Genomic DNA, 19,349 nt, shown 5'->3' with positions numbered 1-19,349 from the left:
AACCTCAGGAGGTAAGACTTCTTTTTCAGACTTTTTGCCTGAAGAAATTTGCTTGAAAGCAACAAAGACCTCATGTAATGCTGGAAGGAAAGAGAGTTCAGGAATTTCAGGTCGTTCAGTGATAGATGAAATTATTTCTCTGTCAGTTGTGGAAGATTTGTTTAGAACTGCTCCAAAGTGCTCCCTCTAGTGATAGATGAAATTATTTCTCTTTCTGTTTCTTGCAGATATGGGAGAAACGCCAGATTCGTGTGGCCCCAAAACTTTCTTAATACCTACATAAAAGGTTTTCAAGTCTTTCCTATCAAACGCTTGTTGCACTGATTTGGCATGTGACAAAACCAGCTTCTTCCATCTGACCTTCTTTTGCTTTTGCGTGCGTTGTATTCCTTCTTCTTTGATGTTGAGTTCTTATCCTCAATCCAAATTTTGTGAACCTTGTGCATCTTGTTGATGAAATCCTCTACCTCAGCATTTTGATCATCGAACAAGTTCTGATTCTTATGGACAGGTAAATCCTAGCACTTCCAATGCAGATGTGCGTGTTAAGTTGTGTACTGATTTCCATCAGTACCACCAGTTATTTCAAGAGAATCTAATGAATGATCAAGGTCGGCCAACAGTGCCGCTTGTTGAACGGTGTTTTTTAATGGAAGGATGTAAATTTGTTTGGGGACAGAGGAGCGTTTCATTCATCTGTGTTGGAAATGCAACAATGTTTTACTTTGAAGCAAAGCATGATGGGAAAGGTAACAACTTGTATGGAATGAACGGGTGATATGAAAGTCTTTAATGTTACATCTTTTGGCGATGATGTAGTCAATCAAATGCCAATCCCTTGAACGAGGCTGCATCCATGTAGTCTTGTGAGAATTTTTCTGTTGAAATACCGTGTTGGTAATACACAGGTAAAACTCTATACAAAGTAACAACAAAAAAAGACCATTACTAAAACACCACCCCATGATGCACTAGCCACACCCACACGAGCATTTAAAATCACCCAATAATACAAGTTTGTCCTTGTGTCGCACATTCGCAACAATTTCTCTCAGTTGTTGGCAAAATTAATTTTTCTCCGGCTCTGGTCTGTCTAACATGGAAGCATAACAGCTAATTAATATGGCATGGGTATCGCATTCTAGATTGAGGGTTAATGTCATTGGGCGATCCGAAAACCCCTTTGGAATGTTTGGTAATGACTGGGCAAGGTTGGACCTGATAGCAAATCTTACTCTGGAATGACAAGGCTTTTCTGGGCCTTTGCTGCTCCAGAAAAAAGTATAATCGCCCTTCTCTTCAGTCAATTGCGAGTTGCCAGCCAGGCGCATTTCACTAAGGGTTGCAATATCGATCCCAAACTTTTTCAGCTCAAGTGCAATAAGAGCCGTCTTACGTTCTGGTTATCATTGTCAAGTTGAGCGTGGATATTCCAAGATCCAAAACGAATATTTTTACTTCTGTTGTTGGGACTGCGTGTTGGATACCCAAACAGCTGCAGTACACTATGAAGGATGGTTTTAAGCAAGCATTTGTTTAGGGCCCCTTCTATCGCTCCCTCCCCAGCATGAGGAAAGCGCACTCCCAGACACCAACCTGGGAATTTCCATGTCCCGGTGTGCATTTTTTTTTTTTTTTTTTTACACAGTGATCACCACTTATCAAGGCCCGGAAGCCACTCAGGGATAAGGGTTATTGCAAGTACATTACGTTAGTGTGGAGATTTGATGAAGTGTTTACTTAAGGGGGCGGTTCATTAAGAATTTGTTAACGTTGGACTTGAAGACATCCAAGTTGTAGTCCGGACGGAACAGAGTTCCACAGGCGTGCAGTTCTAAGAAAGAAGCTTTGTTCATGGAATCCGCGTTTTGATTTAGGCACAGATATAGAGTGGGGGAAATTTTTCACGGTGGATTCAGCTAGACGGGTGTTTTTCGTGAAAGATTGGCGAGGGAGGACCAGAGATTGGAGTTCAGACGAGCACCTGCCATGGAAGTAACGATAAAACAAGGATAGGCTCGCAACGTCTCTTCTATACTATATATATAGTAACCCTACAAAACCTCAGAGGAAGGCTTGCTCAAGGGTGACCTGGAACTGAGCAGGCAGGGGCATTCATCTCTCTGATGTATTGTATATACTTGCATATTCAAAAATATATATATGTGTGTGTCTTGCCTTACTTACGCCATAAATAGGACTGCTTTGTCACGAATGGAGAACATCAACTACACAATTGCTTGGGTATTTGTGCAGTCCGACCATCACCCACCGGTCGACACAGTGGAGAGATCCAGCTAGGAGCTTCCAGTGATATCCTTCACCTCTTCCCATTGCCTTCATCCTATCGCCTGTGGACTTTTTTTTTGTGTGTGTGCAGGACTTTGGAATAAACTTAAGTCGTCAAAAACCCACACAAAGGATCTGTTTATAGTGGTGAAAACCTGTGTAAATACTATCTGCACTTTTTGGACTTATTCATAAACTTAAGTCGGTGTAAAGAAAAATTGCAACAGATTAAGCAAGTTCTCAGGTTTTACATCAGAGTTTCCCCTCTCCTAGATACTTGTCAACAAAGACTAAGGATGGTATCTAGTCCAGTGGTATAAGCGTTCCCCCAGACACCAACCTGAGAATTTCCATGTCCCGGCGCATATATATATAAGCACACACACACACACACACACACACACACACACACACACTCACACACACACTCACACACACACTCACACACACACTCACACACACACATATGTATAGTGACCCTCCAAAACCTCACAGGAAGGCTAACAGGTGCTACACCTTGCTCAAGGATGACCCGGAACTGAACAGGCAGGGGCGTACATCTCCCTGAGGTGTTGTATATACTCGCATACGCAAATATATATAATGTGTGTGTATGTGTGTGTGTGTGTATCTTCCCTTACCCCATAACTCTCCACACACTTGATAACATGAATGAAAAAAATAAATTGTCTTTTTACCTGTTTTGTTAGCATTTTTCCGTTCTGGTGATTTCAAGAATGCAGTGAACCAATTCTGAACGGTTGAATTATAAATGTAAGGACTGTGTAAAAGACTTTCACTCATGTTATATAATTTCACTTCGTTTTTCTGGATATTTATTCCTTCTGAAAAAAGAAAAAAGAAAAAAGAAAAAAGAAAAAAAAAAAAGAAAAAAGAAAGAAAAATCGAAACCTAAATAAGCGTGAATACATTTGAATATAAAAATACGACTATTTTTTAAATTACTTTTTGTTTCTATGCTTTTTTTTTTTTTTTTTTTTATTCAATTTTCACCCCAAACAAGGCACAGTGCCACTTTGAAGCAGGGGGCTACTATTAGGGAATTAATTAGCGGGGTCATTATGAAGGGAGAAGAGTAGAAAGATGTTTGTTAACATTACACTTGAACTTCTGCATATCATTGCAGTTGGGAAAGCAGAATCCCGGAAGGGAGTTCCAAAGACCCGCAGTTCTGGGGAAGAAACTATTGGAGTAAAAGGCTTTCTTGCACCTAGGGATCTCTACTGTAAAGGGATGAGACTTAGTAGCTTGTCGCAAATGAAAAAATAAAAATGAGATTTTATTTGGAAGAGGAGCTTGCTTTTTGACTTTTTGTTGAAAACAATGTAGGCAAGAGGTCTGCTGAGGATCATATATTTTTTTCAGCAGAATTCTTCCTTCTTCTAGTATTTTTTTCACAAAAAAAAAAAAAAAAATATGCCCTTCATTAACTCCAACTAACCACATTTTGAAGCCACATTCATACAACAAAGAACAAGTAATTTTTGCTAAAGTTGGTATATAACCATGCACAAAGCTTAATCAGCCAAAAAATGGGAAATACGTCTGGGTTTTGAATTTGACAACCCAGATTTTTATTTCTTCACGTGGAAAAATTAGTGCCTTTAAACAAAGGTTGATGTAGAAAGCTGAAAACACTTCAAGTACTCAAAAAAGTAATGTCCATTCAAATATGGAACTTCTTAGGTAATGATTTTTATATGTCCATAGATTGGCAGCTAATAACCTTCAAGTGAATGGCTGAATGGTCTACCACAAAGGACATGAATCTCTATCTCTACTTATATATAAAAAGATACTGTGTGTGTGTGTGTGTGTGTGAGTTCGTTTCTTATGAACTCCCAAATAGCTGGACCAATTTTTATGAAATTTCACACAAATGTACTTTATGTATCTGGGAACGTTCTTAGATATGTTTTGTGTCAGAATACTTCAGATAAGTATTAGAAATCGATAATCGAAAATATCCCATTAAAGAAAGAAGGAACAGTCTGATTTTGACCAAAGTTAACACATTTATACAGCCTAACATCACAAGTGCATTTGAAAAGTTTTATCACCACACAAGCAGAAGGGCTCGGCATATAAAACCAACAATATGTTCTTTGATAAGATAATTACAGTGCGATTTAGATTACAATGTATTCTGGACTAAGTCACTGCAGGGAGACACGTGAGCTTCTTCTCCATGCATTGTGCTGAGTTCTTGGGTCCTGCTGGCAATCAATCGATTTAATTTACAAATGGGCAATTTTCACCAATTTCGATGACAATAAGACTATTGGAACTGTGGAACATTCACTGATCCTCATTCGATCCCGGGCAACGTCGGGTCTCTCTGCTAGTATTTATATATATTCCAGTGGAGAGACAAAGGTATCAGTTGCTTTTCTGTGCATCACACAGATAGATGAGCTTTTGAGCCATAAGCTAATGAATTGTATTTGGTTGGAAGATATTTTTTGTCTTGATTTGCAGGCCTGTTGTTCAGTAGAAGAAAATGTGCATAAAAAAAAAAAACAATCGTTATTTGTTTTAAGCTGGAGTTTTGATTTTTGTTTAGAGAAAGAATCTTTCTGTTACACAACAATGAAATAGACCACATACTTGACATTTTAAGTGAATCAAAATCAAATACAACTTCAGAGTAACGAGCAGACGATTGTGGTCTGCACAGAGAACACATACAAATACAAATTGTCTAGAGAAGACATGAAATCAGTGATCAATTATTGTAATTAATGTGGAAATAACATTGCAACTGAATCAAAATTGAGCACTTCAGACCAGTACAATGAGCGGACGATTATGATCTGTACAGTGAATGCATGCCAATACACATTCATAATTATGCTCGCGAGATCTCAAATCAATGATCAACTACTGTCGTGTGTTGAATAAAATTAATTGGAAGAAGATAATAGAATTGGCAAACAAGTATATGAAAAACAATTTTCAGAGAATTCTGTGGACAGATGAAGATCAAGTAACACTTGATAGCCCGGATGGATGGATGAGAAATCGACTCATTGAAGGCGGAAGTTCTTACTTGCAAATCAGACAGCAGAGAAGTGATGTTCTAGGCTGGAATTGTTGGTGATGCATGAATTGAACCATTCAGAGTGCCTGAAGCTCTAAAACCGAACTCTTTGTAACTATCGCCAGTTCTTAGTACATAATTTGATTTCCTAAATTTGCAAAATAATGACAGTAAAAAAAAGTCTTATATTTCAGCAGAAATAATGCATGTTGTTTAAGTGCTGACCAAGAATTTGCAGAGAACAAATTAATGGATTGGCCACCTCAGAGTTCAGCTGTAAACCCGATTGAGCAGCTTTGACCTATTATGAAACGTTGAATTTTTGAGAATGGATACTAATTTACTTGCAAAGATGATTTATAGAATTGTATTTTGGCAGCTTGACGGTTCCACTTTTGTATTTCTTTCCAACAAGGGGAGGTTTTTATCCAAAATTATTAAAGATGTTCCACCATCTCAAATATGTTTATTAATATTTGGCAGTAATTTTCGATATTTACTAACTGATATGCAAAAGATCTTTTGAAAAATGAATAAATCTTCTGAAGATTTGTAACCCAAATACTATCTTTGTTTTTGTTCAGACTTTGTTTCACCATTCCAGTGTTTAGACTTGGTGGATGGGGAGGGGGGAGTAAGGGGCGAAAAGCCTTGACAAACCCGAGAGACATACTTGAACTTCAGTACTTTTAGCAATGTAAACGCACAAACTTTTTTTTTATGCTCAGCAAAGCAGACACAAGATGCTCAGTTAATTCATACACATACACGACGCCAGTCGAAATAAACGTGTCTTCTTACATGCTAAGTAGCCGGCTTTCCTAGAACGTTCCTTGGAGTTTTTTGAACTTTCCATCTTTACCGAAACTTTCATTGTTTTAGCAAGTTGTCGATGAAATTATTAAAGATGTTACAAAATTCTGAATATTTTTTTTTATTAATATTTGGCAGTAAGTCTCATATTTACTGATTTGATATGTGAAATTCTTTTTGAAAAATGAATAGATTGTGTAAAGATTAGTAACACAGATGTTGTCTTTGATTGCTTGCATTTGTTAATACTTGCTTTCACCATTCCAGTTTTCAGACTCCATAAATAACCCAAAGGGGTTGATGTACTATACTGGATTCAACATCAAATAACTTGAAAAGGGTTGATACGCCATAAAACAAAACAACCTATCAAACTCTATTTCTTCCGAAACTAAAGTCACAGAGCTACGCTAGGGGCCTCAAATGATTGGATCTTTTATGGACTGTTCTTTCATTTATGGGTCTTTAGCCATTAAAATAGTTTTTAAGGAGTCAAAAATGGGATAAAAATGGAAAAAAATCGTTATATATTTTGTACATTCATTTTAGTTTATTTTTAATCAATTATTATGCATGTCACGTTGGTACAGTGGTAACGTCACCAGCTTTAAATGCTACAGTTTTGCTTTTGGATCGATTCTAGCTGACGGTGCCCAAATACTTTTTTTTTTTAAAACTTTTGAAATCATGTCTCTATAATAATATATACGAAATTTGGGCAAATTAAAATATCATATTTAAGTGTATTTTACGACCGGGGAAAAGCCCCCCCCCCTCACTAGTACCCCAAAAATAAAATATCAAATTTGAACATTGAGTAAATAAAGCCACTAGAAATCACAAATACGAATAATATTATTTAAATAGTAGGTCCCGTTAACCGGCGTTGCCCGCTGGTAGCATGCACCCCACTCCCGGATAAAAATTTCAAATACGGCTGTTATTTTTTTTGTTGAGCAATTATTAAATTACTAGCATGGGTGCCCGGCGTTGCCCGGGTGTTTGGAGGTGTATGCTGAGCAAAAAAAAAAAGGGGGTAATTTTTTAAAATTTGACCCCTATTATGACCCCTGAAAATTTATTGTTTTGGGCTCAAATCAAGTTATTAAGTTAGATCCATGTCCACGGAAGCTATATCTAAAATTTAAAGTGTGTAGACCCAAAATTGTCGGAGAAGTTTGGTAGAGTTCTCAAAGCTCAAATCGTTGAACTTTGACCCCTTAATCGCCAAATTTCTGGCTAAAAACCGATCACATAGATTTTTCCAAATCTCAGTACCCTGTATATCAAATTTCGAGTCTGTAGACTAAAAATTGACAGAGTTATTTCGTAGGGAAATGTACACAGACACACACACACACACTTTCACTTTTATAGATATATAGATTTAAAATTTGAGTCTGACAGAATGACAAAATTATATTGCAAACCGATATATTAAACAAACGAACTTCAAAGAGACAAATGAACACATAAGTAAAAACAATTTGTATTAGAAAACATTTATTATTCCACGTCTTTTTTTTACAGACCTGACGACTGAGGTTCGCTCTTAATAAAAATTGTTTTTTATAGTCTTAATTTTGACTTCCTTTTTCATAAAAAACTAAAAAAAAAATCAAGAAAGAAAAGAAATTTAATTTTATTTTTTCATTAATTTCTTTCTGTGCAAAGCAATTCTTTCAAACTTACTCTGTTTCCAAAATGTTTTTATTTTATTCCCCTCCCCCTTCATTCATTTTCCTCCGCATCCTGGCAAGTATTAAAATAAACCATTTATAATATTTATTTATGGATTTATTTACTTATCATTTCTTTTCTATCGGTAAATGAATTCCATTTAAAAAAAACTGTAAAAGTCACGTTAAAGGTGATTAAGTTGGAAAGTAAGTAAAAATTTACCCTTTTTACTTTTATATGATTTCTGATCACTTTGAAAAAGGTGTGTGTGTGTTTAAAAATGTTTTTTAACTGCTATAATCTCATTTATATATATATATATATATATATATATATATATATATATATATATATATATATAACAACGTGAGTATTCATATCGTGGGTTTGTATTACTGTACACATAGATTCGAAAAAATAGCCAAAAACAAATATATAAATAAATGTTATCAAAGGCAAGATAAGTTACTTTTCTACCTAACTGGATATATTTTTTGTGTTTTTATTCAATGTAATATATTTATTCAGCTCGAAAAACATACAGTGTTTACCGATGTGTTGGAAAATTCAAGATGGCGTCTCACACCCTCTTTAACACCGTAAGTTTGGGAAAAGGTGTTATAAATAAAAACTATACAAAATACTATTAAAAACCCGCCGAATATATGTCAACCTATGTCACGGTAACATATATTGAGCGAGTTTTTAACAGTATTTTAACAGGGCACATCGTAAAAACTGACCCATTAATTTTCCTGAAGTAAAAACTATATAGTTTTTAAACTTTTAAAACTGTACATTATAAAAAGAAAACTGTTCGAGTGATTTTTTTTTTTTTTACATGGGTGTCACCACTTATCAAGGCCCAGAGGCCACTCAAGGATAAGGGTTAATAGGTATACATTAGTCATTGTGATTTTAGCATAGTAAACAGTGGGAATTTTGTAACTTGGATTACTTGAAAAAGAAAACTGTTCGAATGATTGAAAATGAAAACAAAATAACAATGTAAATATATTGATAAGAAAAAAACAAAAACAAACGAAGTTTCCGTTTCAGGAACCCGAGTTTAATTTTATGTCGTAATCATTCAACTCGTTAGCGGTTTTATTCAGCGATTAGGGATAACCATACGACATATCTAATTACCAAAGCGATTTTTAAAAAATTTTTTTTTTTTTATTAAAACTAAACCTGTTTAGTTTTAATGAACCAATTTTTTTTTAAAGCCAACACTTTAGTTATTTTGAGAGCGTGCAACTGCACCCGAAAGGTTGATTAGGAAACTCCAAATCCTTTTATGACTCGAAAAAAAAGGGCTTTTTATCGGCTTAAATGATAAACTAATGTTAAATATTAGTATTTAATATAATGAGATATCAATCTACACAATTTGCCATCGATTCTGAAATAAAATGAAATCCTGACATTGTGATCATTTTTGCAGATGTTATGTGCCAAATATTGAAATAAGAATGTTTAAATTCAATTGTTGTAATTTAAGTCTTTAATTTTAAAGTCGATTTTATTTATAAAATATCTTTTTAGAAATCAATCTCAAAAACAATCTGAACAATAAATCTCTTTTGTTATGGCTAAGTTTTTGTCAAGGGTAGAAATTATAATAGACAAGTATTCATCCATGATGACATTTTACCGATTTCCTGGTTTACAGGTATTCTTGCTAAATTTCTTCGAAAGAATTGACATAAACAATACTTCAACTAAATACGTATATTTCATGCAATAATGACTTTTGTTTCTTCTGACTTTTCCTAAACTAAACATAAAACATCGGTTAGGGTTAGTTTAACATTCTGTAAAAGTACCTTCCGTTTTTTTTGTTTTTGTTTTTTTGTACTTCTGCAGAGAAGGTAAAAAACCGATAAAAACTGGATATATTTTTCGTGTTTTTATTCAATTTAACATGTTTATTCAGCCCGAAAAGAATACAGTGTTTACCGATGTGTTGGAAAATTCAAGATGGCGTCTCAGTCTCACACATTCTTTAACACCGTAAGTTTGGGAAAAGGTGTTATAAATAAAAAACTATACAAAATACTATTAAAAACCCGCCGAATATATGTCAACCTATGTCACGGTAACATATATTGAGCGAGTTTTTAACAGTATTTTAACCGGTTTTTTATTTATTACACCTTTTACCAAACTTACCGTGTTAAAGAGAGAATCGGCCGCCATCTTGAATTTTCCAATACATCGGTAAACACTGTATGCTTTTCGAGCTGAATAAACATGTTAAATTGAATAAAAACACGAAAAATATATCCAGTTTGGTAGAAAAGTAATTTATCTTGCCTTTGATAACATTTATTTGTTATATATTTGTTTTTTGGCAACTTATTCGAATCTATGTGTACAGTAATACAAACCCGAAATGAATTTAAGACCACGAGTGAAATGAGAAAATGAAGAAAATCACATTTACTGTGTGTGTTTACTGTTTATGTAAGTCAGCGGGTTTGGTTGCCATAACAACGTGACGGTAGTGAACGTGTGTGTGTGCGTGTGTGCGCGTATTTCGTGTAGTTTAGTTTCGTATAATAGTTTCGTATTTTTTTAATTTGTAAATAACAAGTTATTAAAAAATTAAACCCTTCCAAGATGGACAATAAATAAAGCCATAATATTTTATGGTAAAGGTAAGAGCGTAGAAACGATTGTTTTTTAGGAGATGTGATTATTGGATTAACCAATCAGAAATCGTCTGTGGCACACACATCTCTGTTTTTATAGATATAGATAGAAGATAGATAGATAGATAGATATAGAAGATAGAAGATATAGATATAGATATAGATAGATATATAGATAGATAGATAGATATAGATAGAAGATATAGAAGATAGATAGATAGAAGATAGAAGAAGATAGATATAGATAGATATAGATAGATATAGATAGATTAAATGTTAAATAGATTTTGTAAATAGTACAGTTGAAATGATTAGAATATTTCCAATATGTAATAAGGTCGAGGTAATTAGTTAAAGAGATTTAATATAATGTGATATGCAAATGAGCATAAGTCATTCGATATGGGGGTGGTTTGTAGAATAGTATATAAAGAAATTAGGCACAGATTCTTATGTCTCCTATAACAGAAACATCCTAAAATGGTTTCTAATGTTTCTCTACCAGGAGAGATCTACCCTCTTACCTCCTTTATATTTCGTTGATGATGGAGAGCTGTACACACAGACAGAAACACACGAACCCTATTACTTTATAAAAATATAGATATTTCTTCAAACTGAAACATAATTATCAAAGTATACTTATGCAGATAGATATGAAAAGTCTTTATTAAAGTTTGTGCGTATTTCCATTCTATGGAGACCAGGCGCAAACGCAGACCCCACAATTTTATTATACCATCCCTATTTAAGTTAAAAAATACTTATCAAAATTTTCTTATGTATATCTATATCAAAAACACTTGTAAACATTTTTTTTTAATTTTTAAATTTTTTATTTCCATACTTTGTGGACCAGGTGCGAACGCAGACCCCACAATTTTAATGAACCACCGTTCTGCCAGATCAAACATACCTATTCCTGTGTCTCGATACATCTTCTATCATTATATATAATCAGTTTTTTAAAGTAGTCAACCATATAGTAGCCTATTCATGATCAGACACACACACACACACACACACACACACACACACACACACACACACACACACACATTCAGCTTTATATTTTATATATATATATATATATATATAATAGTGATGGGACGATTCCAATATTTTTCCCAATCCCGATACAATTACTGATTCCGATTCCGATTCTTTATAAATTTCTAAATATTTAACTATATAGTTGTACTAGCATGGGCGCCCGGCGTTGCCCGGGTGTTTGGATGTGTATGTTGAGCAAAAAAAAAAATGTGGTAGTAGGAAGGCAGGCTTGAACCCGTACCGCAAAGGAGGAAAAGAACAGGGTAAAACCTAACGTTTATGCTGTTACGACCACCGCCAAACCGGAAGTAACATTTTTTAAAATTAAGGCGAGACAATCTAAAGGAGAGGATAACTTTAAAAAATATCGGCGAAAAAACTGCCCCCCCCTGTAGAAAAGTGCCTAGTTGAAGGGGAAGATATTAATGTTTTTAGCCAATTTTTAGTTAGATCCATGTCCAAATTAAATTACTAAGGTCTGTACTTCCAAAATAGCCTAATCAGTTGTTTCATTTTTTTAAGAAGTGTAATAATAATATGCACCTCGAACGCTCGCCACAGCTTTAAGCCCCCTGTATGTAGCCCTATGTAACTGTAATTTAAAATTATCATCCTAACTTTTTTACCATTTAAAAGGTTTAAATAAACTGCTAATAATTTTTACAAATTTTTTACAGCATACAAAAATAATGTAAATGCAAGACAAAAATCGTTCATATGTAGTGATATTTGTGAAGCCGTAGACATGCCCATGTTTAAGAAATCTAGAAATAATCAAGTAATAGTCATATTATCCTGTAATTTTCGATATTTATTCATTATTAAATAAACTTATTTAGTAACTAATCTGTGCTTCAGCCTTCTCAGATGCATATGATGGCAGATGGTACCACGCTCTGCCATCATATGCATCCTCTACATTGGTTATGCATTTGTGGTACTGCGCTATTTGTAAATAGTATATTCAGGTTAAATTCAAGTTTCACGCTAATTTTTCTAATAGTGACAAAACACCCTCTCCTCTCGAAGGTGAAACTGGCTTTGTAAATAAAAACAATAGTATCACGGTACCCAAAATACATAAGTACCCAAAATACATAAGTACCCAAAATACATAAGTACTCAAAATACCTAAATACTCAAAATACATAAGTACCCAAAATACATAAGTACCCAAAATACATAAGTACCCAAAATACATAAGTACTCAAAATACATAAGTACCCAAAATACATAAGTACTCAAAATACATAAGTACTCAAAATACATAAGTACCCAAAATACATAAGTACTCAAAATACATAAGTACCCAAAATACATAAGTACCCAAAATACATAAATACTCAAAATACATAAGTACTCAAAATACATAAGTACCCAAAATACATAAGTACTCAAAATACATAAGTACTCAAAATACATAAGTACCCAAAATACATAAGTACCCAAAATAAAATACATAAGTACCCAAAATACATAAGTACCCAAAATACATAAGTACTCAAAATACATAAGTACCCAAAATACATAAGTACTCAAAATACATAAGTACCTAAAACACATAAGTACCAAAATACATAAGTACTCAAAATACATAAGTACCCAAAATACATAAGTACTCAAAATACATAAGTACCTAAAATACATAAGTACCCAAAATACATAAGTACTCAAAATACATAAGTACCTAAAATACATAAGTACCCAAAATACATAAGTACCCAAAATACATAAGTACTCAAAATACATAAGTACCCAAAATACATAAGTACCCAAAATACATAAGTACTCAAAATACATAAGTACCTAAAATACATAAGTACCAAAATACATAAGTACTCAAAATACATAAGTACTCAAAATACATAAGTACCCAAAATACATAAGTACTCAAAATACATAAGTACCTAAAATACATAAGTACCCAAAATACATAAGTACTCAAAATACATAAGTACCTAAAATACATAAGTACCCAAAATACATAAGTACCCAAAATACATAAGTACTCAAAATACATAAGTACCCAAAATACATAAGTACTCAAAATACATAAGTACCTAAAATACATAAGTACCCAAAATACATAAGTACTCAAAATACATAAGTACCCAAAATACATAAGTACTCAAAATACATAAGTGCCCAAAATACATAAGTACCCAAAATACATAAGTACTCAAAATACATAAGTACCTAAAATACATAAGTATTCAAAATACATAAGTACCTAAAATACATAAGTACCTAAAATACATAAGTATTCAAAATACATAAGTACCTAAAATACATAAGTATTCAAAATACATAAGTACTCAAAATACATAAGTACTCAAAATACATAAGTATTCAAAATACATAAGTACTCAAAATACATAAGTACTCAAAATACATAAGTACCTAAAATACATAAGTACCCAAAATACATAAGTACCCAAAATAAAATACATAAGTACCCAAAATACATAAGTACTCAAAATACATAAGTACTCAAAATACATAAGTACCTAAAATACATAAGTACTCAAAATACATAAGTACCTAAAATACATAAGTACTCAAAATACATAAGTACCTAAAATACATAAGTACTCAAAATACATAAGTACCCAAAATACATAAGTGCTCAAAATACATAAGTGCTCAAAATACATAAGTACCCAAAATTGTACTTTGTATTGTTCAACGCTTTTAATATATATATATATAAAAACATTTACTCATTGACAAACTTTGGTACTTCTGCAGTTTAAAATCGGTTTTTCCATGATTCTCGGTGGATAAAGAAGGAAAAAAAGTAAAGGAAAGATTTAAAAAGGGAAAATAAAATAAAGGGCAGAGTATAATTGTGCCAATGTATAATAAAAACCCCAACCTCCCCATGTTAAGAACGGCTATTGGAATACCCCTCCCCCACCTCGAAAGCCGGTCTATACACAGGGAGGTTGGGGGTGTTTATTTCGAAAGCCGTTCCTAACATGGGAAGGTTGGGTGTGTTTATACTCCGCTTGGGCAGGTCATAAGAAAAAATACACAAATAACTTTGCATACACAAACAAAACCCGCCAAAAATCACAAGAGTTGGAGAACTTTGGTTTAGTGTATTTTTTGGTACATTAAATGACCAAGATAAGTGGTTAGTGAATATTTTAAATCCAACAGGACATTTTGTTTTGGTGATGGAGAGGAGGTAACGGCAATTAAAGCAGTTAAATTTCCGGTAACTATAGGAGGCATAAAAGGTGTCAGATCATGCATAGAGGTTGACATCATCAAAAATGATTTACTCTTGTTACTACGTCATAAATCAATGAAAACTGCTGGCATGATACTAGATTATAAAAGTGAGAGTTGTAAGATTTTATGCAGATATATAAAATTGCAAAAGACAACTTCTAGACATTAGTCTTCCATTGACAAATATATAGGCTAAAATGTCAACAAATTTCGTGTTACATTGTGAAGCTTTAAAAAAAGTGCTCTTGAATGGAGAAAAGAAAGAAGGCTGAGAATTTACATAAACAATTTGCTCGTGCATCAAAATAGAAATTGGCGGGAGTAAGTAAAACCTTTCATGATTAGGAGTTTTTTCCTCTTATTAAGGATGTTTGTGATTTGTGTTCAGTTTGTTTAAAGCTTAGACGACTCCCTCTGCATCTAGTGGTGGGATTAGCTCTTCGAAACTGGTTTAATGACACTGTATGTATGGACTTAAAAGAATTCAAACATAACCAACGCTGGATTTTACACCTAATTGACATATCTCCTAGGTACTCTGCTACTAGGGTGATTAAAACCAAGAAGAGTGAAGAAATTATTTGCAACATATTTTTAATGTGGATAGCATATTTTGGAGTTCCAAACGTTTCTTGAGTGATAATGGGGGAGAATTTAATAACGATGGTTACAGAGATGAATGAAAAACTAAATAGTGAAACCTGCTCTACAGCTGCTGAAAGTCCATTCAGTAATGGCAGTGTGGAACATCACAACCTAATATTGACTCAAGCAATGAAGAAAACATTGGAAGATGAGAAACGTGAACAAAAAATATCTTTGGCTTGGGCTGTTAGTGCCAAAAATGCTCTTCAGAATCATTCTAGACATAATTCAAATGGGCTTGTTTTTAGAGCCAACATAAGTACGCTGTCAGTTTTGATAGACCAGTTACCCACATTAGACGCTTCAACAACCAGTGATATGGTTAGAATAAATTTAAGTGTCTTACATTCTGCGAGAAAAAGGTTCATGGAGGCTGAATTAAGTGAAAAAATTCAGAAAGCACTGCGATTTAATATGAGACATTATGCAGATGAATGATTTGTGACAGAGAACAGGGTTTATTATAGAAGAAAATACTACAAGGCCGAGTAAAGGGAAAATAGTGAAATATAAAATCATTAGATTATGAGTACACAACCAAAATCAGCTGGAAATTATAGCCTTTGGCGGAATATAGAACCAACTGCAGAAAATGAATGTCCAGTGTGTATCAATTGGGATAAGGTTTATCAGTGGTGAGAACTTCTTTAAGTAACAGAAAGAGATCACGAAGAACATGTTTTCCTTACAGCTGAACAAGAACAAGTAAAAGATGTGATTGATGCAAAGGAGAAAGAAATGGATGACGTTCTAATTGCCAGCAGAAACCTTGACGATCACAAACAACACTTGGAGCACACCTTTCAAAGACTGTCACGTTACGGTCTAAAAATAAACATCGAGAAATGCATTTTTTGCCAACGAGAGGTTAATTTCCTCGGGCACTTGATTGACAAGGATGGAATATCTCGACTACTTTAGAAAGTAAGTGCTATTTTAAATTTCCCATAACCCACATCTGTCAAATAAGTACGCCGATTCATAGGCGTAATTAACTACTACAGACGATTCTTACCTAACTGTTCAATAATACTTGCGCTGCTGACATGTCTGTTAAAAAAAAAAAAATCAACAATTAAAGTTAGAAGGACCTACCTTAGAAGCCTTCAAACAAGTTAAAACTGCTTTGGCCAACCTTACAAAATTGAATTACATAAAAGACAGTTAGGACACAAAACTTACACTTTCAACAGATGCTCCAGATAAAGCTGTAGGAGCAGTCATACACCAACTGGTCAACAACACAATGACTCCTATATCATTTTTTTCTGCTAAGTTAAGCAAGATGCAAACAAAATGCAGTACTTTTTTAAGAGAACTACTAGCAATTTACCTTGCAATTAAGCATTTTAAACACTTGATGGAAGGAAGGAATTTTTGCATTTATACCGATCATAAAACATTAACATATGCTCTACATACACACGTAAATAAATACGGTCCACGAGAAACCAGACATCTCGATTTTATAGCTCAGTTTTTCACAGACATCTGATATGTTAAGGGACAAGAGAACATTATAGTAGACACGCTATCTCGAGCGACAATTGCCTCTTTAAATTCCAGTTCATCAAATATGGAATTAATCACACAAGAGCAGGAAAGAGATGACACACTTCCTTACAACTAAAAGAAATGCCCATATCATTTGGTGCAACGAAATTTTATTGCGATGTATCAAAAACACATCCACGCCTGTATATACCACCTAGCATCAGGAGACAAGTTTTTCAACATTTTCATAACTTATGTCATCCAAGAAAAAGAGCAACTGTGAAATTAACAGCAGAACGCTTTGTTTGGCCCAATATTCGCAACTGGACTAAAACTTGTATACCTTGCCAAAAGAATAAAATTCATAGACACACAAAATCACTACTTGGCACTTTTAGCACACCTGACGCTAGATTCACCAATGTTCACATCGACTTAGTAGGACCTTCACTCATCTCAAAAGGGTATACACATATCCTCACTATAGTTGATAGATTTAGCAGATAGCCTACAGCCGCAACAATAGCCAGAGTTATACTGCAGGATTGGATAGCAATTTTTGGAGTACAGTAATTACAACAGACAGAGGCTCACAGTTCCAATCAACTCTTTTTGCCGAATTCAATCAATTGTTAGGAACGAATCACATTAACACAACTGCCTATCACCCTTATGCAAATGGGATGGTGGAAAGATACCATAGACAATTGAAAGCTTCTTTGGCTATGTATTTAAACAAGGCAGACTGGGCATAAAATTTACTATTAATTCTCCCAGCGATAAAAAACAGAGGTACTTTTCGGATCAGTATTGACCCTTCCTAGACAGTATTTCAATCCAAAAACAGACATTTCACCTAAAACATCATTTGTGACGGAATTGAAACATAAAATGTCTCTTCTACACTTCGTATCAACCAGGAAAGCAAACAAACAAATTTTCATCCCAAACGATCTTCACACCTGTAAATATATATTTACCAAGAACGATGCAGTTAAAAAGACACTTTGTCTAAATTATTCAAGACCATACCTAGTTTTGGAAAGGCACAAAAAATATTTTACTATCTTGGGGAAAGAAAAAAAGATAATATCGCTATTGATCGCATTAAACCTGCATGTATTGAGGAACATCCTCATGCAATTCTTCCGCAAGAACAAATTCATACAGAACATGAGGAAACCAACAAATGAAATATTGATGTAACACCTACTACAAAAACTACATGTACATCTTCCATATTTTTTCCAATCTGGAGGGAGTATTTGTGCTGTTTCTTATTTTATTTTTCTAAGATACATACACACACACATTAAAATTTATAAATTCATTTGCACGGGAATTACGGCATTCACCCACATCAAACCTCTTGAGTCAAAAAGCAGGACGCTTCTTCTGGGCTGATCTTGTTGAAAGCATGTTTTTTTCATCAAAATATGCATTTTTGACCAATCAGGGCTCGATTTAAAAAAACTAATTTTTTGGTAAGCCTGTGGGAGCCTCTAAAAAAATATAAAAAGGCAAGAACTCTCATCAGAGACGGAACAACAGACACCAACAGGAACGCTCGCCTAGTGAAATTCAATAGCTGAGATGACAGCTTGTTTCGCATGTCAAGGAACATTGCTTGGCTCTTTCTTTCTCTCACTTTGCCACAACACGTAGTCAGACCCTTTCTCTCACACTCTCAAGTCTTCACCTTCTTCCTTCCTTCCTCCTTTTATACAGACTACCACCTTCGCGCACACAAAAAAGTAATTTCTTTTCTTTTTTTTTACAAAAATAAACAAAAGTTTATTTTACCTTATTTGGTGGTGTATTTCTGTTAATGTATTTGTTTCGGGGGATTTATGCACAACTCCCTTACAGCTATTCTGATGTTACCTATGCTAGCTTGGAGGATTGTTCCTCACAGGATGGATTTACCATCTTTTTTTATGGTAAAATGAATAGACCGGCTCCTTTATGCTAGTCATCAAAAAAAAACTTGACCAAGTAACAAATAGCCCATTGGCATCCGAGACTCTTGCTCCCAGTGAAGCTGCTGATGCAGGTGTATTGATAGTTGCCATGCTGCAAAAAATTTCCAGACTACCCAAGTTGCCTGAAGTTCTTTGCAAAACAGACAACACATCTTTGGTAGAGACCTTAAAATCATCAAATCTTGTAAGTGACAGACGTTTGAGAGTTAATGTGGCCAGAGTAAAGGAAATGTTGGTAAAGGAAGAAATCCAAATTGAATGGATCAAGGGAAAGGAACACGTCACAAACTGTTTAACAAAGATAGGAGCCTCTACTGAAATTCTAAGAGACTTATGCTAATAAGTGTTTTTTTTTTTCTTCTCTTTTTGTTGGAACTTTAAATTACACCTGACACCAGAAGACACCAGCAATGTTAAAGTACTCCCCGCTAGTCTATT

General features: G+C 34.1%; 1 protein-coding gene across 1 annotated transcript in view; it reads right to left on the bottom strand.

Annotated features, from left to right (window-relative positions):
• LOC145280029 (patched domain-containing protein 3-like) overlaps positions 1 to 19,349 on the bottom strand; it is a 127,879-nt gene that overhangs the window by 23,404 nt on the left and 85,126 nt on the right. The window contains exon 11 of the mRNA XM_080131689.1: positions 2,988 to 3,134. Coding sequence (XP_079987815.1) covers positions 2,988 to 3,134 — 147 coding nt within the window. The remainder of the gene's footprint in view (positions 1 to 2,987; positions 3,135 to 19,349) is intronic.

This window comes from Euprymna scolopes, chromosome 7, assembly GCF_053919585.1.
Source record: "Euprymna scolopes isolate OS-2025 chromosome 7, ASM5391958v1, whole genome shotgun sequence".
Classification (NCBI taxonomy): domain Eukaryota; kingdom Metazoa; phylum Mollusca; class Cephalopoda; order Sepiida; family Sepiolidae; genus Euprymna; species Euprymna scolopes.
This window is presented reverse-complemented; position numbering and strand designations above follow the sequence as displayed.